General features: G+C 38.9%; 1 protein-coding gene and 1 long non-coding RNA gene across 4 annotated transcripts in view; one reads left to right on the plus strand and one right to left on the minus strand.

Annotated features, from left to right (window-relative positions):
• Window positions 1–26,147, minus strand: part of LOC140597726 (uncharacterized) — a 97,769-nt gene that overhangs the window by 7,494 nt on the left and 64,128 nt on the right. The window lies entirely within an intron of this gene.
• Window positions 361–22,546, plus strand: LOC112912511 (leucine-rich repeat-containing protein 37A3-like). 3 transcript variants are annotated; one of them, XM_072746963.1, is made up of 7 exons: window positions 361–977; window positions 3,866–3,937; window positions 7,331–7,402; window positions 12,001–12,071; window positions 12,767–12,847; window positions 15,251–15,307; window positions 22,475–22,546. In XM_072746963.1, coding segments are annotated over exons 1-5 (834 nt in total). In that variant the 3' UTR covers window positions 12,769–12,847; window positions 15,251–15,307; window positions 22,475–22,546. The 3 variants fall into 3 exon arrangements, with proteins under 3 accessions (XP_072603064.1, XP_072603066.1, XP_072603065.1); XM_072746965.1 differs by lacking the exon at window positions 22,475–22,546 and adding an exon at window positions 16,217–18,471; XM_072746964.1 differs by lacking the exon at window positions 15,251–15,307.

The raw sequence follows: 26,147 nt of genomic DNA on the forward strand, positions 1-26,147 counted from the left end.
GACCATACCTTCTCCAAACATGCAAGGGACCCCAACTCAACCTCCAGAGCCACCTAAGGAGGTTGGAGTTCAATATCCATTCCCTCAGGAGGGGACAGTTCCAACCCTAGGTCAGGATCAGGCTCAGTATCCAACTTTACCCAGTGTCACAGTTCATCCTGTGGACATGGGACTTACCATAACTCCAGAACCTACTACCCAAGTTGAACGTACTACAACCACCAAGACTACAACTCCCCCACCAAAGGACCTTGAGATGACGCTTGCGCATCTAGAGCAGATTCAGAATCAACATCCAAACCTGACTGAAGTCACTGTTCCACCTATGGACCTGGAAATTCTGTAACTGCAGGATCCAATATGGAAGTTGAACCTTCTCCAGCCATGCAAGAGACCCCAAGTCAGCCTCCAGAGCCACCTAAGGAGGTTGTAGTTCAATATCCATTTCATCAGGAAGTGATGATTCCAACTCCAAGTAAGGGTGAAGGCCAGCATCCAGAATCACCCAGCATCACATTTCATCATGTGGGCTTGGGGCTTACCATTACTCCAGAACCTATTACAGAGGCTAAACATTCTGCAACCACGAAGAAGACTACAGCTCCTTCTCCAGCGGACCTTGAAGTGACACTTGCACATCCAGAGCGTGTTCAGAGTCAACAGCCAAACCTGACTGAAGTCACTGTTCCACCTATGGACTTGGAAATTACTGTAAGTCACCAACCAGAGTCATCTGAGTCGGTTCTCCCCCCAACGACTCAGCACTCAGTGGTGCATTTTGCAAAATACTCCCCAGAAATGGCATGTACAACTTTAACTGAGCAGCCGGAACAGAACGTTACCACAAACGTCAACATATGTGAGCTCTGTACCTGCAAAGATGAGACGCTGTCGTGTAGTGGTTTCAGCCCAAAGCAGAGGCTCCGCAAAGTGCCTGTGCCAGAGCCCAACACGGACAACAACACCTTCACCATCTTGTAAGAATTGCCTTTTCTCATTTGCTCCCTGCCTCCTGCTTGACACAGCAGCCTTTCTTTGAGGTCTTCCTGGGCCTTTGTCATCTCCCCAACCATGTTGACTGACTCTCTCTTTTTACCTTTTCTTTGTCAACTGTCCTTATCTTCATTTCCTGTTTGCTGTGGTTCCCACGTCTGCACTCGTTTACTTGTAATTGTCCTTATTCTTTATCCAGTTTTTTAGCCCCATGATTTCATCCCTTAACCTCTACTCTCCCATCTTTATAGCAACATGTCCCTCTTTCCATCTCCTTGGTGATATACAAAAAAGTGGTTAAGAGTAGAGATCTAGAATTAGACTGCCTGGGTTTGAATTGAGTTCTGTCACTTATTAACTTTTGATTCAATTTCCTTATCTATAAAATGGGATAATCGTTACTACCTTGTGGGACTATTGTGAGATTTGGTGAGTTAATACATATAAAACACGTTTTCAGTGCCTCACATATATGTGAGTGTTAGCTCTTATTTGATTCCTCAGCTATGTTTAGAACTCATCTTTGTCCCTTGGTTTTCTATATACAGCCCCCATTTTGTGCCCAGCCCAGGACTCAGTACTGTGGCAGCCATGCAAGTATGGCATTGTCTTTAGAATATGAAATAATAGGTGGGAAGAAAGGAAATAGGCATAGAAAGACAGGTGACCTATGATTAAGTACAGACTATAGGTGCTGTAAGTCACCAGAATCTGTAATCAATGGGTGTAGGGGTCAGAGAAAGCTGAATGGATAAGCTAAAACTTCAGCTGAGATTTAGAGTGGCTATGATTTGTTAAATACAGCAAGAATAGGGAGTATGGTCTAAGCAAGGCACAGCTGAAAGAATGATCAGGAATTAAGAATTAGCTTAGGAGGGCAGCCCCAGTGTCTCAGCGATTTAACGCCGCATTCAGCCCAAGGTGTGATCCTGGAGACCCGGGATTGAGTCCCACATATGGAACCTGCTTCTCCCTCTGCCTGTGTCTCTGCCTTTCTCTCTCTGTGACTGCCATGAATAAATAAATAAAATCTGAAAAAAAAATAGCGTTAGCTTAGGAAACAGTGAAAGATACGATTATGAAAACCCTTGACTATCAGCTAGAAGGGTTTGAAAGTTATGCTGAGATATAGAGAGTCATTGAAAGTTTTCCAGAAAGACATATGTATCACCAGAACAAGAGGATTGTTTTCTATTCCCTATGTACAGAGATCTAAAGAGGAAAGCTTGATCCAGGGAAACCAGAAAGAATGGTCTAGCAAAAGCTGGGAGTAAAGTGACAAGGGGCCAGATCAGAATGGCTGTGATAGGAGTAGAAAGAAAATCCTGAGAGCACCCCAGAGGAAGAAGCAACAAGACTGCGTAACTGCTGAGGGGAGTAGTGGGTAGGGTGCATCCAGACAAGAGAAAAATCAACTATAACTCTCAGAAATTTCTGTCCCGGATGAGGAGGTGGAAATACAGCAGTTGGGAAGGACAGCCAGGTGGAGGGAGATAAATTCAGGTTTAGGCATCTTTTATCAGGGAACATAAAGCAACCAGAAGGCATTTTGGTTGACTGGAAATGGCCACTAGGCAGATGGGCAGATGGCTATCTGTTTTGCCTTATTTCTGACTCCCCTGAAAAAAATGTGGATATAAACTGAAAAGGGGGGGGATTCCTGGGTGGCTCAGTGGTTTGGTGCCTGCCTTCAGCCCAGGGCATGATCCTGGAGTCAAGGGATTGTGTCCCACATCGGGACTCTCTCTGTCTATCTCTCATGAATAAATAACACCTTAAAAAATGAATAGGTAAGTTGTTGCTGAGGGAAGAAGATAAGTTAAAGGTAAGATTCAGTCATATACAGAATTAGTGATTAAAACTGAACTCAGGCATTTCATAGCTTGTTTGAAATACTTGCAATTCATGAACACATTTTCATTTTTTTTTCATGTCACAAGCATATAGGATAAAATGTGAAAATCCCAACCAACCCCCCCTACCACCCATAAGAGAACTCCTGTTACCATTTTGGTGTCTGTCCTTCCCATCACTTTCCTTTGCAATTTTTCCCCTAATCAGGTAATACTTTTTATTCCTTGCTCAGTGATTTGTTGCTTTTCCCTATGTAACACGTCTAAGAAATCTCTCCATATTAGTTCCTCTCATTTCTAACTTCTCCTAACAGCTGGAGAGATTTCAAAAGAAGTCACTGGGCCAAAGCTTTGGTGTTCCTGGCATAGGATTTCTTTACCTTTGTTTCCTGGCATAGGATTTCTTTACCTTTGTTTTCTTTACCTTTATTTTATACTTTTTTTTTGCCATTTTTCTGTTGAATTATTTTCTCATTGATTTACAGAAAGAACCATTTTAGACATATAGAGATGATTTGGAGAAAAATACCTATATTCATAAAGTAATTAACTGGCATTATCTATCCAAGAAATTAGACAGATAGGAAGTTCCGGTTCTAAGGAGATGGCTTGTTTACACCAATGGCCCCACATTTCCTTATTAATTGTGCAAACTTGGATGCTGATAGCTATGGATATTAAATCTTTTTTTTTAATTTTTTTATTTATTTATGATAGTGACACACACACACAGAGAGAGAGAGAGAGAGAGAGAGAGAGGCAGAGACACAGGCAGAGGGAGAAGCAGGCTCCAAGCACCGGGAGCCCGACGTGGGAATCGATCCAGGGTGTCCAGGATGGCGCCCTGGGCCAAAGGCAGGTGCCAAACCGCTGCGCCACTCAGGGATCCCAGCTATGGATATTAAGAAGCTGGTATTTTCTGCATTTGCATATTCCCCCAAGGTTGCCAATGATTCTTTTACTTATTCTGTTCCTTCTTTTCCTAACTATTCATGGATCTGAACTGTGTTTCTTCACAGAAATTTCCAAGGAAACTCTATTTCTTACATTGAGGAAAATACATGGAAGGCATACCGTTGGACTGAGAAATTGTGAGTATATTTTCTCCAAATACGAATACAAAAAACTGCGTCCTAAGATCCTTCTTAGTCAAGAATTTTGAAGTCAGGAGCTGGGAGGAATGGTATTTCCCCCTCCATATCCCAAATCAACCTCTATTGATTGCAATTCTATATTTATCTTGAAAATTGAATTTGACAGGCTCTCTTTAAAATTTAGAGTCAATCTAAACTTATTTTCCATTATATAGGAATACATGATTATATCCTCAATTTAGAAAAATGAAAGAATAGATAAAGTGAACATCTTCTTTGTGTTCTGATCCCCTACCACTGAGATAGCCACTACTCTGGATTTAGTATATATCCTTCCAGATCTTTTTCCATGCATTTGTCTACATACATATTTATAGACAACAAAATAGGTTTGTTTTGGGATTTTCTTACCTTGTTTTTATTTGTTTTTTGTTTCTACATAAATGATAACTTCCTTCAACTTGATTCTTATGCTTATGCTTATGCTTATAAAAGAATCTTTGATTCCTTTATCTTATGTATTAGATTTCTTTTCTTTTAGTACATAGATGGGGGTTACCCCATTCATGTATATGCCTGTGTAATATATTCCAAAGTATGAATGTATATAGTAATTCTCCTATTGATGAATGTTTAGACTGTGTCCCATTTTCTTGTCACATGCACTGCTGTAGTGAACTGCCTCAACCATGCATCTTTGTGTATGTGGGCAGGTATTTCTGTATAATAGATATCTAGAAATGGAATTGTTTGAATAAAGACTATGTAGATGTAAAATTTTAAATGCCCTCAAAAAAGTTGTGCCAACTTAAACTCCAACCCATAGACCATGACAGCATTCACATCCTCATTCACATCCTACTGGATATTCTCCATTTCTTGGCTGATCTGATGGGTGAATAAAAGGGGTCCCATGTGAATTTGAAGTTTTCTGATTACTTGTAAATTTAAATACCTATGTTTACTGAACATTTGTATTTCTTGAGTGAATTTTCTGTCCTTTGCCAATTTTCCGTTATCTTTTTTAAAAATTGATCTGTAGAAAAAGTCAATGTAGACACAAGTGTTTTTAGAAAAAAATATTACAATCAAAGGGATTAACTGTTGTTTTTATGAGAGTTTTGTGTCATATCATTAGTGCAACTTGAGCAAAGAAGTCATAAATGACTCCTGAATTAACAATAAAAGACATAGTAATCATAGCAATCTAAAAATAGGGATTATGATCCCTCTAAAGTAGATTTCCACCCTCAGTCTGATATCTTATTGGTAAGGGAGAAATGCTAGAACTAGGCAGTTGTTTTTTATTTTGTGAATTTCTTAAATACTATGTGTAGTTTATATTTCTCCCTGATAGTGTCTGACTGGGAGATTTTATTTCCCAAACTTATAAGAAGACTGAAAATAATTGTCACAAGAAATAAATAACGTTAGTTTTTTTTTAGGGAATGGAGGGGGATGGGTGGGCTGAGGACAAGGGTAGGAGAAAAACTTTGAGTTGTGTACTATATACCTTTGGAATTTGGGGCCATGTGAATATATATTACATATTTTTAAAAAATGAATTGAAATTTAAAAATTAATTTTTAAGAAGCATGTGTTTGGAATTTATATACTAGAACACGAATGTGGTAAGGTTTGCAGATGTCTGGTTCAGCTTGAGGGTTATACCTTGTAAGCAGAGGTTCCTAACTATGGATCACTGCTCTCCTGGGGCAGGATTTTTAACCTGTTTTTATATATATCTCTTGGATGATATCTGCCAACAGTAGAATGAATAAAGTGTGGTATAGTCATAAAATGGAACACTATTTGTTTGAACCATATAAGCCACATAAGTAATCTCAAATTTTCTGATAGCCACTTAAAAATTAAAAGTAAAAAGATGACATAAATGTTAATATATTTTGTTTAGCTCTTATAGCCAAAATATTATTTCAACATATAATTATTATACCATTATTAGTAAGATAGTCTATGTTTTATAATGTCTTCAAAATATCCAATATCATTTCTACATGTAATCAGTATAAAAATTATTGAGAGTTTATGTTCTTTTTTCCATAGTAACTCTTTGAAATCTCAATTTGATTGCTAGACTTTTATCAAGAATACTTGATCTGTATTTAGATTTCATAAAAATTACAGTTGAAAAAGTAATATCACATACCTACATTGTTGCAAACATATTTAAACATTTTCTAATAACTGTTGAGTATCAGTTTTTTCATTTGTATTTTAAAGGAATTAAAATTAATTAAATTAAAAATTCAGCTCCTCAGTCACCCTAGCCACTCCCAAGTATTCAGTAGCCACATGTAGCTAGACATGCAATACTAGGTATTGAAATGAACCAACCTCAGCTACATGCAACAAATAATGAATTTATAAGATAATATTGAGTGAAAGAAGCAACATAGAAAATAATACCTGTGATTCCATTTATATAAAGTTCAAGAAGCGACAAAACTAAATTATGTTGTTTACGGCTGACATATGATAGGTAAAACTACATTTTAAAAAGCAAGGAAATTAGAGGTCCCTGGGTGGTTCAGTCAGTTAAGTGTCCAACTCTTGACTGGGCTCAGATCTCAGGGTCATGGGATAGGGCTCCTCACTCAGCCAGGAGTCTGCTGGAGATTCTTTCTCTCCCTCTGCCCCTCTCCCATCAATTAATCTTTTTTAAAAATTAAAAAAGGCAAAGAAATTATTAAAGTCAGGATAATGGTTACTTCTGGGGAATCAGAGAGAGTGTTGTGATTGGAAGGGGCACACTGAAGCCTTCTGGGATGCTGGCAGGGCTTTTTCTTGATACAAGTGGTGTTTCATGGGTATTTGCTTTATAATTATTAAACTGAATATTTATGTACACTTGATGTGATTTTTTTAGTTCTCAAAAACTTTTTTTTTTTTTTGGTTGGGGGAAAAAAATCAAATTACTTTACCTATAGTGCTACTCTATTTGTGTATGGGGCTTCCAAATAGAATTTAGAAAAATAGAGGAGGAAATGTCACTTCTGCCAGTATTGTTGCATCTAAACTAGGGTTCTAGCAGAGACTTTATGATCCAGAGACTAGACATTAAATATGCATTTTGGTTCAAATAGTGGATGGCTGTATGTGTGTGTGTGTGAGTGTGTGTGAGTGTGTGTGAGTGTGTGTGTGTGTGTGTGAGAGAGAGAGAGAGAGAGAGAGAGAGAGAAATAAAGAAAAAAAAAAGGATTTGAGTGGAAACAGTGCAGAGCTCAGTACTCCTAAATTAAAGAAGAATTAGTATATTTAGGTGGCACCATTACACAGGTTTCCCTCCCAGATGGGAGTTAGTCCTGTGTAGTAAATAGTTGTAGTTGTTTTGCATTTTGATGCAGAAATAACCTTTTCATTTTTCAGAATTCTCAGTGAAAATTATTTGACTGAATTACATAAGGACTCATTTGAAGGCCTGCTATCCCTACAGTATTTGTAAGTTAATTAATCACTTATTATGAGTTTTTAGTTATATTATCTGTAAAATAAATATGGGGTTTAAATTAGATAATCACTACAATTTTTTCTAACAATAAAATTCCGTCTGTAGCATTAAATATCTCACATGCATTTTCAGATTTTAATTCTATAGACAAGATAAAGATAGAAAAAGACCCTTCAGTTATAGAGCAAAAGGGGTAATTAGGTCTGAGCAATTATGGATGCACATATGAACCTGTCTTGTAAGTGTTCATATACCGTGTGCTTACATTCATACTTAGTTTATGGCTCATGGATCAAATCATGCTCAGGTCTGTCTTTACACAGCCTATGAGTTAAGAATGATTTTTACATTCTTAAAGGGCTGTAAAAGAGAAAGGAAGAGAAAGAGAAGAATATAAGACAGAGACCATACATGGCCTGCAAAGCCCAAAATGTTTACTATCTGGCCTTTACAGAAAAGGTTTGAAAAAGTTGGGTTAGTAAAATGAGAGGAATTAAAATTAACCTCAAGTTGTCACCTACAGGACAAGAAAATATACTTATATTATTTTGAATGCCGTTAACCCAGAATGTTTTTAATAATTTAATCTAAATTAAACAGTTAAATATTAAATATTTAAGCCGGTGAATTATGTAAGCAGTATTATTAAGTACCTATTAAGTTACCAAGAGAGCAGATTAAGGATTTCAGTGGGAATTCCAGCACCAGTATTAAAAATAGATGTTTAAAATGATGGTTAAGGGGTACCTGGCTGGCTCAGTTGATAGAGCAAGTGACTTTGGATCTTGAGGTTGTGGGTTTGAAACCCACATTGGGTATAGAGATTACTTAAGGAAATAAAATCTTTAAAGTAAAATAAAATGATGGTTAAGTGGTATGGTTAGAAATGTTTACATTAAGCAAACATATCTGAAATGCCCCTAATTTCACTAATTATAAAATAAAATCTCCCCAGCCTCATTGTCAAGGAGGAAATGCTTCTTTAGTATTTCTAGGTATACATGCAGAGATACCATGTTCTTTGCTATAAAGGTTCAATTTTTATCTTTGTCTGTGGCATCCAGAGCTGTGTAAGTCATTAATCCCTATTAATGATGCTTTTGAGCAAATAGAGTCTTCTTGCAAATGTAGAAGGTTTAAGGATAGTGGATAAAAAAGAGCATGATATGACACTAAGAATAGTCCTTTAAGTTATCAAACCTTCCAAGTCTTAGGGGACAGCCACTCTTGTATTGGTTTTCTTGGCTAATTCTGCCCTCTGGACTCTAAACTTTACAAACACCGGTTGGAGAAAATCAAATGAGATAAACTGCTCAAAGGATTAGGCACTTCATTACTACTACTATGAAATAATTTGTAAGCCACTTATTTTATGTTAGCTGAAGGGTTCTCATTCATTTAAAAAAAAAAAAAAAAGGTCAATCCAAAGCTAATATGACAGGCACTATGCCCAGTATCATAGGCTCTCAGATGATTAAGACAGGCTTCCTACCCCTGTATGAACTCATGATCTCACAAGGAAAATAAACAGAAGCTCAAACCATAATGCATAAAGCACTAAGTGGATGACAAAGTGCTGAAGAGGTGCAGAAGAGGGAGCCATAAAGTCATAAAACCACAGTTCTTTTTACACAGTCATTTTGTTTCTGCTATTTACTAGCCAGCTCTTTATATTTATTTTATAAATATTTGAGTTTGTTTTATGTCCATGTGTCAATTTTATTTTTTTAATAATTATTTTTTATGGTGTTCAATTTGCCAACATACAGAATAACACCCAGTGCTCATCCCGTCAAGTGTCCCCCTCAGTGCCCGTCACCCATTCACCCCCCCCCCCCTTCCACCACCCCTAGTTCGTTTCTCAGAGTTAGGAGTCTTTATGTTCTGTCTCCCTTTCTGATATTTCCTACCCATTTCTTCTCCCTTCCCCTTTATTCACTTTCACTATTCTTTATATTCCCCAAATGAATGAGACCATATAATGTTTGTCCTTCTCCGATTGACTTATTTCACTCAGCATAATACCCTCCAGTTCCAACCATGTTGAAGCAAATGGTGGGTATTTATCATTTCTAATGGCTGAGTAATATTCCATTGTATACATACACCACATCTTCTTTATCCATTCATCTTTCTATGGACACCGAGGCTCCTCCACTGTTTGGCTACTGTGGATATTGCTGCTAGAAACATCGGGGTGCAGGTGTCTGGCCGTTTCATTACATCTGTATCTTTGGGGTAAATCCCCAACAGTGCAATTGTTGGGCCGTAGGGCAGGTCTATTTTTAACTCTTTGAGGAACCTCCACACAGTTTTCCAGAGTGGCTGCACCAGTTCACATTCCCACCAACAGGTTCCCTTTTCTCCGCATCCTCTCCAACATTTGTGGTTTCCTGCCTTGTTAATATTCCCCATTCTCACTGGTGTGAGGTGGTATCTCATTGTGGTTTTGATTTGTATTTCCCTGATGGCAAGTGATGCAGAACATTTTCTCATGTGTGTGTTGGCCATGTCTATGTCTTCCTCTGTGAGATTTCTGTTCATGTCTTTTGCCCATTTCATGATTGGATTGTTTGTTTCTTTGGTGCAAATGACGTATCAGATAAAGGGCTAGTTTCCAAGATCTATAAAGAACGTATTAAACTGAACACCAAAGAAACATGTGTCAATTTTAAACATGGTAGACAATGCAGATGAACACAATTAGTCCATACTTTGAAGCAGTTTATGCTCAAAGGAAAAAGGATGCAAAAATAACTATATTAAAAATAAATTGGAATTCCTGGCTGTCTGAGTTGGTAGAGCATGTGGCTCTTGATCTCAAGGTCATGAGTTCAAGCCCCAGGTTAGGCGTGAAGCCTACTTTAAATTTTTTTTCAAAAGCAGAAGAAGAAATGGATATGAGCAATGAGAGGTATAAATTGGTTTTGGAATTAGATGAGGGAGAGAAGACCACATTGGATCAGGGAAGCTATTACAGCAATGCTGTTTCAACAGGACCTTGAAGAGCTATTGGGTATCATCAGAAAGACATTTTAGGGAGAATAAGCTCACAAAGGAGAATGGGAGAAAGGCAAAAAGCAGGAAAAATATCTTGAGTACCTGTAGAGTAGGAGATTAGAGCTAGCCTTCTAGGATTTTGAAGGCCGTGGATTAACATGTCACGCTACTGGATTATCACAGCAGTGCTCCAGGACAATCTTTAAACTGCAACAGAAAAATAAATAAATAAATAAACTGCAACAGAGTCGGTTGGAGGGCTTGTCAGAAAACAAGCTCCACCTCCACAGTTACTGATTCCATCAGTCTATAGAGTAAGGCTGAGAATTTGCATCTTGAGTAAGTGCCCAAATGATGCTGGCATTTGAGAACCACTTGTGGAGAATTAGTCTGGTGACTGTGTGCAGGATGGATTAGAAAGGGAGAGACTAGAGATGGCAATGCCAGTCTGAAGAGTAGGTGGAAAAGGAGGGACTAAGCTAGAATCAATGGACGCATGAGGGTAAATCAACTATTGTCAAGAATGAGTGTTTTCAAATAAAAATCCAGTACTATGTGGTATTTTTTGTTGTCTCACCACTTGCAACTGAAGCAATTAATAAATTCATGGAATATTAAGGCAAATGTACAAACAAAAATGAATTTCTATTAACATGATGATATGATTCTGAGTTAGTTCAAATTTATGTATTGATTAGAGGAGTAACTTCCTTTCAATTTAAATGAAAGGATATCTTTTATTTTTTCTGATATTGAATTGGCCTAGAAAAATAGAACTAAACCAAGAAGGTGTTCCAAAATGAAAATATCCCTTTTAATATTAGAAATTATAATTATAGGGGCGCCTGGTTGGTGCAGTTAGCTGAGCATCTGACTCTTGGTTTTGTCTCAGGTCACCATCTCTGGGTCCCGAAATGGAGCCCCCTGTTGGGCTCTGCACTCAGTGAGGAGTCTGCTTGGGATTCTCTCTCCCTCTCCCTCTGCTCTTCCCACTTGTGCATGTGCACACACATACACTCTCTAATAAATAAATATTTTTGAAAAAGAAATGATAGGGGCAGCCCGAATGGCTCACCGGTTTAGCGCCACCTTCAGCCCAGGGTGTGATCCTGGAGACCCTGGATCCAGTGCCAAGTCCGGCTCCCTGCATGGAGCCTGCTTCTCTCTCTGCCTGTGTCTCTGCCTTTCATTCTCTCTGTGTGTCTATATGAATAAATAAATAAAATCTTTTAAAAAATAAAGAAAGAAATTCTATGTGGAGGTCAAAACTTTGAGCTCATAATCTAGAAATTGATGAGGCCTCAAATGTCCTCTAATCAATTCTAATCAAATCTAATCAATTCTAATCAATTCTTCTGCTCTCGGGAAAGATTACTTCCAGAATCTATCAAGAGCTGTAGTTACTTGTTTCGTTTATGAAAGTGAGACTCTTTTAAGAGAGATGAGGAGAGTTAGGAGCTCTGGAAGGTTCAAATAACAATTCCTAAGGTTTAGAGTTTAGGCAAAAGCTACTTATTCAATACTATCAGCCTACTAATTAGGTATCTAATGGCTAATTGAGGCAATATTTTCCTTTTACTTTTCCTAGAGATTTATCCTGCAATAAAATACAATCTATTGAAAGACGTACATTTGAACCACTACCATTTTGCAGTTTATGTAAGTTACAAATATAATTTCATTATATTTGGAATTTTTGTTAAACTTAATTGTAAACCTCTTTGTTATAATCATTTTGAAATATGATTGTAATTTTATTAGTAGAAAGCTACTAAAATTATGTAGTGAATCTTTTTTGTCTGTAGCAAAGATTAGTGTAAGAATTATTATACAGATCAGACTGAATCATTCTAGATCAGTGGTTCTCAGCTAGGGTGATTTTGCACCCAGGTGACATTTGGAAATGTCTGGAGACATTTTTGGTTGTCAGACTGTAGATGTGCTACTGGCATCTAGTGGGCAGAGGCCAGAGATGCTGCTAAACACCCTATAATGCACAGAACAGCCCCTCCTAACAAAGAGGATCCAACCATAAATGTCAATAATGCTGATGTGAAATATTTTTCTAGAGAAATAAAGATTACTTAACACAAGTATTTATTGAGCACTTACTGATTTGTATCTAATGCAACACATGTAGAAACATGAAAATATAATACTTTCATGCAAACTTTTTTAAATTTAAATTAAAAAAAATTTTTTTAAAGCATATCTTCCATAGTGAGATATTTTCAGGATATGGAGCGGGTATTGAGATTATGTTTCATCCTATATAATTGGATCACTGCCAAAGGATAAATGTTCTGAAAGAATATCTTTTTTTCTTCTTCTTTTGCTTGTGTCTTTTTTTGTAGAAATCTTGGTTGCAATTTACTCACAGAAGTGAGCTTTGGAACATTTCAGACCTAGTATGGAATGCAGTTTTTACATAAGCTGTAAGTGAAATAGAAAATAAATACATGTAAAAAATAAACAAACAATATGTAAAAACATTGTACATTTATTGGTTCAGTGGATGTAATAAGCCCAGTATGAACTCTGAAAAGTATGTCTTAAAATCCATTCTTCTTTTTTTTTTTTTTGAAATGAGGAGACTAAGGTACAAAAGGCCAAGAGGCTTGTCTATCTCATAAATGGCACTCTCAGCTTTCCCTGTACTCAGCTTTGGTATGGGCAATAAAAGGCCCCAAGCAAATAACACCCAAATCAACATTATCCTGGGAATCGATGAAAATGATGCTTCACCAATAGGGGCATGGTCCTTGAAATTCCACTTTTGAATTTAACTTTGATTCCTGCTAATGTGCAAAGTTCCTAACTGCTTCAATGCATGCAAAATAAAGCTTCAAAGAACTAAGTGTAGGGGAATGCTCCAGGGAGCAAAAGTGTGGGTGCATCCTCAGCCATCAGCTTCTTTTAAATGGTAAAGCAGAAAGAACTGCTGAGAACCTGCCACAGGGCACTTCTCTCACCAGTTACCCAGAACATTATCTTTCAAAACATGTATACCTCTGAGTAAATTATCTGGGGGCCATAAGAACCTTTGAGGTATGGTAAAAGATATTGTTTGTGTTAAGTTGTGTGAAAAAATGTTCATGAAATACATTGCTGTAGCATAATTCCATGTGGCTATTTCCTGACTCTTCTTCCATAAGAAGTGTGTTATTCCCTTTCGGCTGGAAAATTCTGTGATTTCCTGGTGATATAAACAAATCATAGTGGGGGATGTTCAATGGCCTGAGGGGCATTTTAGACTCAAGGTGAAGATCTTCCTCTAAATCTGACTTTGGAAAAGATTATCTTCCCTGTCTTGTAGTTCAGAAATATTATTTCACACAGTTTATTTTAGGATAGATGAAGGTGTTGAGGGTGTGTCTGGAGCTAGAGGGACAGTTCCTGCAGATGCCTATCTGTTAAAGGCTCCTCTCTCCTCCCATTAATTTGCTGATGCCTAACTTGGAGAAAGAATACAGAGGGTCAAAAAAAAAAAAAAAAAAAAAAAAAGGGAATACAGAGGGTCAGTTTTTTGTTTGCCAACACCCCGGAGAAAAGGCTCATTGGGTTTCTGCACCAAGAAGTTTTGGTGCATCAATATAGTGTTTTAAACTCACCATCTTTATTTCTAAGCATGCTATCACACCAAGAGTCTCTTAGAAGAATCTGAATTTCAAAAAAAAAAAAAAGGAACTTTCATTATAGTTATATGGGCAACACGGGAAAGAATATGGGGGAATCATTTGATAAAAATCAATGAATTCATTGAAAAACATTCAGTGAGTGCGATGTCCAATACATGTCAACACTGTACTAAGTACTGGGGTTACAAAGAATAAGACAGGGACTGTCCCCAAGAAACTTTCATACTGGAAGGAGAAAGATGTTGACGGGAAAACACACGGGAGCCGTGCGGGCATCCATGCAGCAGGGTAACAAGGTAGGGGGTTGACAAAGTAGGGAACAGGTTGTGGGATAGAAAAGACTCTTAATGGATGAGGCAACAGCTTGTTTGTGTTGAGTTTCTGTGTGCATCTTAAATAACAGAAAAAGGTAATTAAAGAACCAGAGCTAGCCAGTATTGATAATATATTAATACTCATGTCATGTGACTTGAATACAGCTTCGAAAACTAATTCACAGTTCCTTCTGAAAGATTATCACAATACAGTAAGTGTGTACCGGGGGTTAGGCTCCTTTTTTGTTTGGGGCCAAATTTTTCTAATAGACAAAGCTAGTCTGTTTAGGAAATCTCTGCCATAGTGAAATATAAACTTCATTGCATTTCTTTCCAAAGGCAAATTGCCAAGGGAAGATGCCACCCTTTGAATTAGTCATGTTACCTGTGTGACATGTTACCAAGGTGTTTATAAGTTGAAAGAATATTATCTCTGGCATTAAAGAAGTCTGTAAAATATATAGGCCCTTGCTGAGGTGGATTTATTTTGAACTGACCAAAGCTTGAACTTCAGGGCACCTCACTTCCATCGGCCCCTTCCAAGGTCGTGAGAGGAGTCCTAGCAATTTTTATAATCATGATTTTGCATGTTTTTATTAGACAGGATTTCCCAAAGTAGATGAGGTTCAGGCCCCACAAGACCTTGGTTCACCCTGGGTTTCAGGTAATTATGACTCAGTAAGCTTCTTGAATGAAGCCTCTAAGTTATTGATAAATACCGAGTGAACAAGTCAGCAGTGTGGTAAAGTCTATTTTCAATCTGAAATCCACCTCAAAGACATGCCAAGAGCTTATTAATAAGGTACCACCTTTGGGGGTTTTTGTTTTATTTGGCTTTAATAAGGTACCACTTTTTGAATGGTAATAATAATCATATCTCTTTCAGATAAAATCAGGAATGAAATAGATTATGGAAAACCAGCAGTGGTTGATAATCCGAAATGTTAAGTATACTTTTTTCCTTTCTGACTTTAAAGTGCTTCTTCTTCATTCACCTACACAGGTCCAGACTGATGGATTATTTTTAAAAATTCTTTTAGTCACTTCATTGGTTCTAACAATACAAGCTCCATGATTTTAGAAACTGAAGGACTCTGCCATGTAGAAGGGCTATATCTTATGCAAGTAGAGTACATTCACATGCTGGCTTGTCTGTGGTACATCAGTGTTGTGCTAAGAACATAAGCACTAAGAGAGAATAAGGTGATTCTATTGAATTCTATTGAATTTTTTACCCCAGTGTTGAGAATACCAATGAGGCAGGTGTGGCCATACTATGAAGGCAAATTGAGCTGCAGTCACAGAGACACCCTAATGCTTCCCCAGTCATGCAGCATTGGTTTCCTTTAGATAGCTGTGTGCACCCACAAGTTTATACACTTCAGGGTATTGTCATCACTTTTTGGTATGTACTGGAAATCCTGGCAGCTTCTTCTTCAGATTCAGAAAGGCATAAACATTAAGGGTGAAAATAATAACTCGGTCTGTCCTTTGGGAGGACTCAGGGTGGCTGTTTTATTATTTTCTGTTTGTAATACTTCAAAAGGTTTCAGACAGTCATACCCAGCAACCACTATATTTCCTTCTCCCAACTGCATCTTATTCTTCCCATGCACGTTATTGACGTATCTTCTTTCTCTCGGAACCATAGCAGTTCCTCCTCTGCCCCATAATATTTCTTTAATACCTACCTCTATTAGGTGCTTACTGTGTTCCAGGCACTACACTAAGGACTTTTATGTATTGTACAAGCAAGACAGTGTGACCAAAACTCTTAGATAAGTGCCTGGCACGTGGAAAATACTCAATACATGCTCCCTGACACTGTATCTCATTTTCGTTTTTCCAACAGCTCTTGTGATGTAGATATTGTTATCCCCACTTTGGGGACAAGGAAATCGAAACTCAGAGACATTGGGTAACTTGCCTAGGTTCACATTGTTAATAAGTGGCAAAACCACTTACAAGATTTGCAAGTAATACAGCTCCGCTTTCCCTTGTACTAGGAGCTGAATGATGACTATTTGGCTTTTGGTGCATTGTCTCTTGGAGTTGGTTTCTAACTGGAATAAGAGCTTTAGACCAGAGAACTCCTTTTCCCTATGACAATCCCATGCTTCTGGAGCTCCTGGCCATGCCACCTATGGGTATCCCCAGGCTTTCTGCTCACTGCCCCAGGGCAAATGTAACACCATTACTACTAGGCACCTACTCTATGCTCAGCCTTATGCAAGATGCTTTGCATATGGTCTTTCATTTAATCCTCAAATCGCCTTATGAGGTAAATGGTACTAAGTACTGTTACACCAGAACCCACTACAGAGGTGGGACCTTTGCCAGTTCAGCATGAGTCTGTCGCTCAGCCCTCTGTGCCCCTTAATGTGGAACCTTTTGCAACCCAGCATGAAGCCCCAACTCTGCCTCCACAGTCCCCTGAGATTGTACATTTGCCAGTTCAACAGGAGACTGCAACTGAGTCCCCAGAATCTCCCACGCAGGAGAAACCTCTAACACAGCAGGAGACCCCTGTTCAGACCACTGAAGAGGTTAAACTTTCCACAACCCAGCAGGACACCCTAGCTCAGGATTCACAGGCCCCTGAGGAGGGTGAATCACATTCAACCCAGGAGGAGGCCCTGGCTCAACTTCCAGGGACTCAGGAAGAGAAGGAACCTTCTCCACCCCAGCAGGAGGCCCCTACTGAGCTTCCACATATCCCTGAGGAGGGTGAACCTTCCTCAATACAGGAGAAGAGCCAGGGTCATCATGCACAGACTCCTGAGAAAGCTAAACCTTCTTCAACCCAGCAGGAGGCCCCAACCCAGGATCTACAGGCCTCCGAGGAGGGAGAACCATCTCCAGCTCAGGAAGAGGCTCCCACTCAATTCCACAGATGTCTGAGAAGAGTGAATCTTTAACCCAGGAGGAAAGCTAGGGTCAGCATCCACAGACCTCTGAGGAGGTTGCACCTTCTCCAATCCAACAAGAAGCTCCAGCTCAGCACCCACATGCCTCCAAGGGGATCAAACCTCCTCTAACCCAGGAGGAGTACCCAACTCAGCACCCTCAGACCCCAGAGGAGGGTGAGCCTTCTCCAACCCAAACAGAGACCCCAGCTAAGTATCCAGAGTCCCTTGAGGGCATTGAACCTGTTCTGGGCCAGTCAGAGGCCACAGATCAACATCCAAATCCCCTAGGGGAGGTTAAACCTTCTGCAACCCATCAGGAAGCCCCAAGTCAGCATCTACAGACCTATGAGGTAGTTAACCCTTCTGCCACCCAGCAAGAAGCCACAGCTCAGCATCCAGAACCTTCTGGTGAGGTTGAACCTTCTCCAACCCAGCAGGAGGTCCCAGCTCACTCTCCAGAGCATCATGTGGTAACCGTTTCTCCTCTAGGTCAGAGTCAAGCTGAGCTTTTACTCTTCCCCAAAGTCACTGTTAAACCTGTGGATCTGGCACTTATCATAACTGCAGAGTCCACTAATGAAGTTGAAACTTCTCTACCCCAACAAGAGGCCTCAGCTCAGTCTGCCGTGTCCCTGGTTGGACAGTTGGAACCTTCTGTAATCCAGCAGGAGTTTCCAGAACATCATCCAGCCCCTGCTGAAAATGTTGAACCTTCTCCAGTCCAGCAGGGAGTCCCAACACAGACTGGAGATCTTCCTGAGGAAACTGAACTTTCTCCAAGCCAGCAGTGAAGCTCATCTCTGCCTCAGATGCCTGTTGTAGGTGTAAAACCTTCTCCAGTCCAGCCTGAGCACCAGGCTCAGCCTCCAGAGTCCTCTACAGATATTGTAGCTCGGCCTCCAGTACATCATGAGGTGACATTCTCACCTCTAGGTCCTGGTGAAGCTCAGCATCCAATGTTGCCCAATATCACAGTAAAACGTGTAGATCTGGAGGTTTTCATAACTCCAGTGCCCACTAAGTTTGAACATTCTCCAGGATAGCAGGATGCCACTGCTCAAGCTCCAGTTCCCCCTGAGCAGGTTGAATTTTCTCCAGCCCAGTCCAAGCTTCTTTTCCAGTCTCCAGAGACCCCTGAAGATGAATTTCCTCCAGGACAAGAAGAACTCATACTTCAGACTCGAGACCTCCAAAAGAGATGGACCCTACTTCAGCCCAACAGGAGGTCCCAGCTGAGACATCAGAGCCCCCTAAGGAGATTGAACCATCTGCAAATGAGTATGCAGTCTCAGCTCATTCTCCAGAGGTTGAACAGTCTACAACTCTGCATCAGACTACAGCTCCTCCAAAGGATCTTGAGGTGACATTTCCACCATCAGAGCAGGTTCAGGTTCAGCATTCAACCTTAAATAAAGTCACAGTTAAACCTTTGGACTTGGGGCTTACCATAACTCCAGAACCTACTACAGAGACCAAACCTTCTCCAACCATGCAAGAGACCCCAACTCAACGTCCAGAGCCACCTAAGGAGATTGTAGTTCAATATCCATTCCATCAGGAAGAGACAGTTCCAACCCTAGGTCAGGATCAGGCTCCGTATCCAACTTTACCCAGTGTCAAGCTCATCCTGTGGACATGGGACTTACCATAACTCCAGAACCTACTACCCAGGTTGAACGTTCTACAACCACCAAGACTACAACTGCCCCTCCAAGGGACCTTGAGATGATGCTTGCGCATCTAGAGCAGATGCAGAGTCAACATCCAAACCTGACTGAAGTCACTGTTCCACCTATGGACCTGGAAATTACTGTAACTGCAGGATCCAATATGGAAGTTGAACCTTCTCCAGCCATGCAAGAGACCCCAAGTCAGCCTCCAGAGCCACCTAAGGAGGTCGTAGTTCAATATCCATTTCAGCAGGAAGTGATGATTCCAACTCCAAGTAAGGATCTGCTTAGTAAAGTAAGGGTGAAGGCCAGCATCCAGAATCACCCAGCATCACATTTCATCATGTGGGCTTGGGGCTTACCATTACTCCAGAACCTATTACAGAGGCTAAACATTCTGCAACCACGAAGAAGACTACAGATCCTTCTCCAGTGGACCTTGAGGTGACACTTGCACATCGAGAGCGTGTTCAGAGTCAACAGCCAAATTTGACTGAAGTCACTGTTCCACCTATGGTCTTGGAAATTACTGTAAGTCACCAACCAGAGTCATCTGAGTCGGTTCTCCCCCCAACGACTCAGCACTCAGTGGTGCATTTTGCAAAATACTCCCCAGAAAAGGCATATACAACTTTAACTGAGCAGCCGGAACAGAACGTTACCACAAACGTCAGCATATGTGAGCTCTGTACCTGCAAAGATGAGACGCTGTCGTGTAGTGGTTTCAGCCCAAAGCAGAGGCTCTGCAGAGTGCCTGTGCCAGAGCCCAACACGGACAACAACACCTTCACCATCTTGTAAGAATTGCCTTTTCTCATTTGTTCCCTGCCTCCTGCTTGACATAGCAGCCTTTCTTTGAGGTCTTCCTGGGCCTTTGTCATCTCCCCAACCATGTTGACTGACTCTCTCTTTTTACCTTTTCTTTGTCACCTGTCCTTATCTTCATTTTCCTGTTTGCTGTGGTTCCCACGTCTGCACTCGTTTACTTGTAATTGTCCTTATTCTTTATCCAGTTTTTTAGCCCCATGATTTCATCCCTTAACCTCTACTCTCCCATCTTTATAACAACATGTCCCTCTTTCCATCTCTTTGGCAATATACAAAAAAGTGGTTAAGAGTAGAGATCTAGAATTAGACTGTCTGGGTTTGAATTGAATTCTGTCTCTTATTTGCTTTTGATTCAATTTCCTTACCTATAAAATGGGATAATCGTTACTACCTTGTGGGATTATTGTGAGATTTGGTGAGTTAATACATATAAAACACGTTTTCAGTGCCTCGCATATATGTGAGTGTTAGCTATTATTTGATTCCTCAGCTATGTTTAGAACTCATCTTTGTCCCTTGGTTTTCTCATTGTGTGCCCAGCCCAGGACTCAGTACTGTGGCAGCCATGCAAGTATGGCATTGTCTTTAGAATATGAAATAATAGGTGGGAAGAAAGGAAATAGGCATAGAAAGACAGGTGACCTATGATTAAGTACAGACTATAGGTGCTGTAAGTCACCAGAATCTGTAATCAATGGAGTGTAGGGGTCAGAGAAAGCTGCATGGATAAGCTAAAACTTCAGCTGAGATTTAGAGTGGCTATGATTTGTTAAATACAGCAAGAATAGGGAGTATAGTCTAAGCAAAGGCACAGCTGAAAGAATGATCAGGAATTCAGAATTAGCTTAGAAAAAAAAAAAAAGAATTAGTTTAGGAGAGCAGCCCCAGTGGCTCAGCGATTTAACGCCACGTTCAGCCCGAGGCGTAATCCTGGAGACCCGGGATTGAGTCCCACATCGGCTCCCTCCATGGAGCCTGCTTCTCCCTCTGCCTGTGTCTCTGCCTTTCTCTCTCTGTGTCTGTCAGGAATAAATAAATAAAATCTGAAAAAAAGCATTAGCTTAGGAAACAGTGAAAGATACGATTATGAAAACCCTTGACTATCAGCTAGAAGGGTCTGAAAGTTATGCTGAGATATAGAGAGTCATTGAAAGTTTTCCAGAAAGACATATGTATCACCAGAACAAGAGGATTGTTTTCTATTCCCTATGTACAGAGATCTAAAGAGGAAAGCTTGATCCAGGGAAACCAGAAAGAATGGTCTAGCAAAAGCTGGGAGTAAAGTGACAAGGGGCCAGATCAGAATGGCTGTGATAGGAGTAGAAAGAAAATCCTGAGAGCACCCCAGAGGAAGAAGCAACAAGACTGCGTAACTGCTGAGGGGAGTAGTGGGTAGGGTGCATCCAGAAAAGAGAAAAATCAACTATAACTCTCAGAAATTTCTGTCCCGGATGAGCAGGTGGAAATACAGCAGTTGGGAAGGACAGCCAGGTGGAGGGAGATAAATTCAGGTTTAGGCATCTTTTATCAGGGAACATAAAGCAACCAGAAGGCATTTTGGTTGACTGGAAATGGCCACTAGGCAGATGATGGGCAGATGGCTATCTGTTTGGCCTTATTTCTGACTCCCCTGAAAAAAAAATGTGTATATAAACTGAATAGGGGGGAGGATTCCTAGGTCGCTCAGTGGTTTGGTGCCTGCCTTCAGCCCCGGGCGAGATCCTGGAGTCCAGGGATTGAGTCCCGTGTCGGGCTCTCTGCGTGGAGACTGATTCTCCCTCTGCCTGTGTCTCTGCCGCTCTCTCTCTCTCTCTCTGTCTCTGTCTCTCATGAATAAATAACACCTTAAAAAATGAATAGGTAAGTTGTTGCTGAGGGAAGATGATAAGTTAAAGGTAAGATTCAGTCATATACGGAATTAGTGATTAAAACTGAACTCAGGCATTTCATAGCTTCTTTGTAATACTTGCAATTCATGGATACATTCTCATTTTTTTTAATGTCACAAGCATATAGGATAAAATGTGAAAATCCCACCCAACCCCCCCTACCACCCATCAGAAAACTCCTGTTACCATTTTGGTGTCTGTCCTTCCCATCACTTTCCTTTGCAATTTTTTCCCTAATCAGGTAATACTTTTTATTCCTTCTCAGTGATTTGTTGCTTTTCCCTATGTAACATGACTAAGAAATCTCTCCATATTAGTTCCTCTCATTTCTAACTTCTCGTAACAGCTGGAGAGATTTCAAAAGAAGTCACTGGGCCAAAGCTTTGGTGTTCCTGGCATAGGATTCCTTTACCTTTGTTTCCTGGCATAGGATTTCTTTACCTTTGTTTGCTACTTTTTTTTTTTTTTTTGCCATTTTTCGGTTGAATTATTTTCTCATTGATTTACAGAGAACCATTTTAGACACATAGAGGTGATTTGGAGAAAAATACCTATATTCATAAAGTAATTAACTGGCATTATCTATCCAAGAAATTAGACAGATAGGAAGTTCCGGTTCTAAGGAGATGGCTTGTTTACACTAATGGCCCCACATTTCCTTATTTGTGCAAACTGGGATGCTGATAGCTATGGATATTAAGAAGCTGGTATTTTCTGCATTTGCATATTCCCCCAAGGTTGCCAATGATTCTTTTACTTATTCTGTTCCTTCTTTTCCTAACTAGTCAAGGATCTGAACTGTGTTTCTTCACAGAAATTTCCAAGGAAACTCTATATCTTACATTGAGGAAAATACATGGAAGCCATACCGTTGGACTGAGAAATTGTGAGTATATTTTCTCCAAATATGAATACAAAAAACTGCATCCTAAGATCCTTCTTAGTCAAGAATTTTGAAGTCAGTATCTTGGAGGAAAGGTACTTCCCCCTCCATATCCCAAATCAACCTCTATTGATGGCAATTCTATGTTTATCTTTTAAATTGAATTTAAATTTTAAAATTTAGAGTCAATCTAAACTTATTTTCCATTATATAGGAATACATGATGATATCCTCAATATATAAAAATGAAAGAATAGATAAGTGAACATCTTCTTTGTGTTCTGATCCCCTACCACTGAGATAGCCACTACTCTGGATTTAGTATATATCCTTCCAGATCTTTTTCCATGCATTTGTCTACATACATATTTATAGACAACAAAATAGGTTTGTTTTGGGATTTTCTTACCTTGTTTTTGTTTTTTGTCTTTACATGAATGGTAACTTCCTACAACTTAATTCTTTTGCTTATGCTTATGCTTATAAATGAATCTTTTGATTATTTTATCTTATGTCTTAGATTTCTTTTGGTACATAGATAGGGGGTTACCCCATTCATGTATATGCCTGTGTAATATATTCCATAGTATGAATGTATATAGTAATTCTCCTATTGATGAATGTTTAGACTGTGTCCCATTTTCTTGTCACATGCGCTGCTGTAGTGAACTGCCTCAACCATGCATCTTTGTGTATGTGGGCAGGTATTTCTGTAGAATAGATATCTAGAAATGGAATTGTTTGACTAAAGACTATGTACATGTAAAATTTTAATTGCCCTCAAAAAAGTTGTGCCAAGTTAAACTCCAACCCATAGACCATGACAGCATTCACATCCTCATACCACCCACTACTGGATATTCTCCATTTCTTGGCTGATCTGATGGGTGAATAAAAGGGGTCCCATGTGAATTTGAAGTTTTCTGATTACTTGTAAATTTAAATACCTATGTTTACTGAACATTTGTATTTCTTGAGTGAATTTTCTGTCCTTTGCTAATTTTCTGTTATGTTTCTTAAAAATTGATCTGTAGAAAAAGTCAATGTAGTCACAAGTGTTTTTGGACAAAAAATATTACAGTCAAAGGAATTAACTGTTGTTTTTATGAGAGTTTTGTGTCATATCATTAGTGCAACTTGAGCAGAGAAGTCACAAATGACTCCTGAATTAACAATAAAAGACATAGTAATCATAGCAATCTAAAAATAGGGATTATGATCTCTCTAAAGTAGATTTCCACCCTCAGTCTGATATCTTATTGGTAAGGGAGAAATGCTAGAACTAGGCAGTTGTTTTTTATTTTGTGAATTTCTTAAATACTATGTGTAGTTTACATTTCTCCCTGATAGTGTCTGACTGGGAGATTTTATTTCCCAAACTTATAAGAAGACTGAAAATAATTGTCACAAGAAATAAATAACGTTTGTTTTCTTTAGGGAATGGAGGGGGATGGGTGGGCTGAGGACAAGGGTAGGAGAAAAACTTTGAGTTGTGTACTATATACCTTTGGAATTTTGGGCCATGTGAATATATATTACATATTTTTAAAAAATGAATTGAAATTAAAAAATTAATTTTTAAGAAGCATGTGTTTGGGAATTTATATACTAGAACATGAATGTGGTAAGGTCTGCAGATGTCTGGTTCAACTTGAGGGTTACACCTTGTAGGCAGAGGTTCCTAACTATAGATCACTGCTCCCCTGGGGCCGGATTTTTAACCTGTTTTTCTATATATATATCTATTGGGTGATATCTGCCAACAGTAGAATGAATAAAGTGTGGTATAGTCATAAAATGGAACACTATTTGTTTGAACCATATAAGCCACATAAGTAATCTCAAATTTTCTGATAGCCACTTAAAAATTAAAAGTAAAAAGAGAGAGATGACATAAATGTTAATATATTTTGTTTAGCTCTTATAGCCAAAATATTATTTCGACATATAATTATTATACCCATTATTACTAAGATAGTCTATGTTTTATACTGTCTTTAAAATATCCAATATCATTTCTACATGTAATCAGTATAAAAATTATTGAGAGTTTATGTTCTTTTTTCCACAGTAACTCATTGAAATCTCAATTTGATTGCTAGTCTTTTATCAAGAATACTTGATCTGTATTTAGATTTCATAAAAATTACAGTTGAAAAAGTAATATCACATACCTACATTGTTGCAAACATATTTAAACATTTTCTAATAACTGTTGAGTATCAGTTTTTTCCTTTGTATGTTAAAGTAATTAAAATTAATTAAATTAAAAATTCAGCTCCTCAGTCACACTAGCCACTCCCAAGTATTCAGTAGCCACATGTAGCTAGACATGCAATACTAGGTATTGAAATGAACCAACCTCAGCTACATGCAACAAATAATGAATTTATAAGATAATATTGAGTGAAAGAAGCAACATAGAAAATAATACCTGTGATTCCATTTCTATAAAGTTCAAGAAGCGACAAAACTAAATTATGTTGTTTATGGCTGACATATGATAGGTAAAACTACATTTAAAAAAGCAAGGAAATTAGAGGTCCCTGGGTGGTTCAGTCAGTTAAGTGTCCAACTCTTGACTGGGCTCAGGTCATGATCTCAGGGTCATGGGATAGGGCTCCACACTCAGCCAGGAGTCTGCTGGAGATTCTTTCTCTCCCTCTGCCCCTCTCCCATCAATTAATCTTTTTTAAAAATTAAAAAAGGCAAAGAAATTATTAAAGTCAGGATAATGGTTACTTCTGGGGAATCAGAGAGAGTGTTGTGATTGGAAGGGGCACACTGAAGCCTTCTGGGATGCTGGCAGGGCTTTTTCTTGATACAAGTGGTGTTTCATGGGTATTTGCTTTATAATTATTAAACTGAATATTTATGTACACTTGATGTGACTTTTTTAGTTCTCAAAAACTTTTTATTTTTGGTTGGGGGAAAAAAAATCAAATGGCTTTACCTATAGTGCTGCTCTATTTGTGTATGGGGCTTCCAACATAGAATTTAGAAAAAGAGAGGAGGAAATGTCAGTTCTGCCAGTATTGTTGTCATCTAAACCAGGGTTCTAGCAGAGACTTTGAGATCCAGAGAGTAGACATTAAATATGCATTTTGGTTCAAATAGTAGATGGCTGCGTGTGTGTGTGTGTGTGTGTGTGTGTGAGAGAGAGAGAGATAGAGAGAGAGAGAAATAAAGAAAAAAAAAGGATTTGAGTGGAAACAGCGCAGAGCTCAGTACTCCTAAATTAAAGAAGAATTAGTATATTTAGGTGGAACCATTACACAGGTTTCTCTCCTAGATGGGGGTTAGTCCTGTGTAGTAAATAGTTGTAGTTGTTTTGCATTTTGATGCAGAAATAACCTTTTCATTTTTCAGAATTCTCAGTGAAAATTATTTGACTGAATTACATAAGGACTCATTTGAAGGCCTGCTATCCCTACAGTATTTGTAAGTTAATTAATCACTTATTGTGGGTTTTTAGTTATATTACCTGCAAAATAAATATGGGGTTCAAATTAGATAATCACTACAATTTCTTCTAACAATAAAATTCCATCTCTAGCATTAAATATCTCACATGCATTTTCAGTTTTTTAATTCTATAGACAAG

Source organism: Vulpes vulpes, chromosome 2 (genome assembly GCF_048418805.1).
Source record: "Vulpes vulpes isolate BD-2025 chromosome 2, VulVul3, whole genome shotgun sequence".
Lineage (NCBI taxonomy): Eukaryota > Metazoa > Chordata > Mammalia > Carnivora > Canidae > Vulpes > Vulpes vulpes.

Coding starts and splice junctions, on each gene's coding strand:
- LOC112912511 (XM_072746963.1), top strand. CDS start 361: ATGGAAGTTGAACCTTCTCCAGCCATGCAAGAGACCCCAAGTCAGCCT. Junction 978..3,865: donor AACAACACCTTCACCATCTT/GTAAGAATTGCC, acceptor GTTTCTTCACAG/AAATTTCCAAGGAAACTCTA. Junction 7,403..12,000: donor CTGCTATCCCTACAGTATTT/GTAAGTTAATTA, acceptor TACTTTTCCTAG/AGATTTATCCTGCAATAAAA.